Raw genomic sequence first — 984 nt, forward strand, 5'->3', positions numbered from 1 at the left:
GTTTGAGTTATTTTCTATTTTCCACTCTATGTATATTTTCTCTATGCGTATTGCTATTAATGTAAAAATTACCTCTGAACAATAATAAAACAAAATATCTTATATTAATGTGCAAATCCAAAGCTAATTTGGCAGTTTTCCAGAACAACTAATACAAATTGAATAATTTTGTGCACATAAATTACCAGATTGTAATTAAAATAAAAACTTACCTAACAAATGCATAACCCTTATCCTTGAACACACGTATCTCTTGTATCGTGCCGAACGGTGAAAATGTTTTCTGTAGTATTTCCTCGCTTAGAAAGCCAGCCAACGTGCCATTCATGCCACCACAATAGACGGTACAGTTTGAGGGGCTGCTCTGATTGTAAACCTCATCGAATGTTAAAGGTTTGCTATTGGCTGTAATGATTTATTATAGACATTCATAAATTAAATTGAAAATTAAAAAAAAAAAAATACATATAATATACATAAATGGCATGATATTTTTATTATGTTGGTACCCTTTTTAATATAAAACATTTATTTTTCTGTTACAATTTAATTAAAATGCATTAATACTAACCATCTGGTTTGGTGTTTGGCGGTTTTCTTGTTGCCCAATTCGTACGTATTGAACGTGAACCCAACCATTGACCATTCATGGCTGTGATGGCGGTTTCCGCTTCCTGCAAAACACACAAAAAAGGGGAAACATTGAAAATAATAGCGCGTACACTGTGGAAAGGAACACAAAACAAAAAAAAACCTAGCGAGTATAATAATAAAAATTGCAATAAATAAGTGAATGTATAAATTGTATAAAACGTATATCCGGTTTCTTTCAAATAAAAGACATGGGGTTTCAATTTCACATTGTTCTATTATATTTCCATTGTTGTTTTTGTTTTGTTGTTGTATTTGTAAAGCTTATTTTTCTTGAATATTTGCTGCTTCAATAACATAAGCCTTTGACCCTTTTGTTTCTGTTGATTTCAA

The 984-nt window shown here is 30.7% G+C and overlaps 1 protein-coding gene across 1 annotated transcript in view; it reads right to left on the reverse strand.

Moving 5' to 3' along the window:
• LOC135957865 (cytotoxic granule associated RNA binding protein TIA1-like) overlaps positions 1-669 on the reverse strand; it is a 10,978-nt gene extending 10,309 nt beyond the window's left edge. Inside the window, exons 1-2 of the mRNA XM_065508678.1 lie at positions 572-669; positions 213-405 (exon numbers count right to left, since the gene is read on the reverse strand). Of these exons, the coding sequence (XP_065364750.1) occupies positions 213-405; positions 572-650 (272 nt within the window). The 5' untranslated portion in view covers positions 651-669. The remainder of the gene's footprint in view (positions 1-212; positions 406-571) is intronic.
• Positions 670-984: the final 315 nt, after the last annotated feature.

This window comes from Calliphora vicina, chromosome 1, assembly GCF_958450345.1.
Source record: "Calliphora vicina chromosome 1, idCalVici1.1, whole genome shotgun sequence".
NCBI classification, from domain to species: domain Eukaryota; kingdom Metazoa; phylum Arthropoda; class Insecta; order Diptera; family Calliphoridae; genus Calliphora; species Calliphora vicina.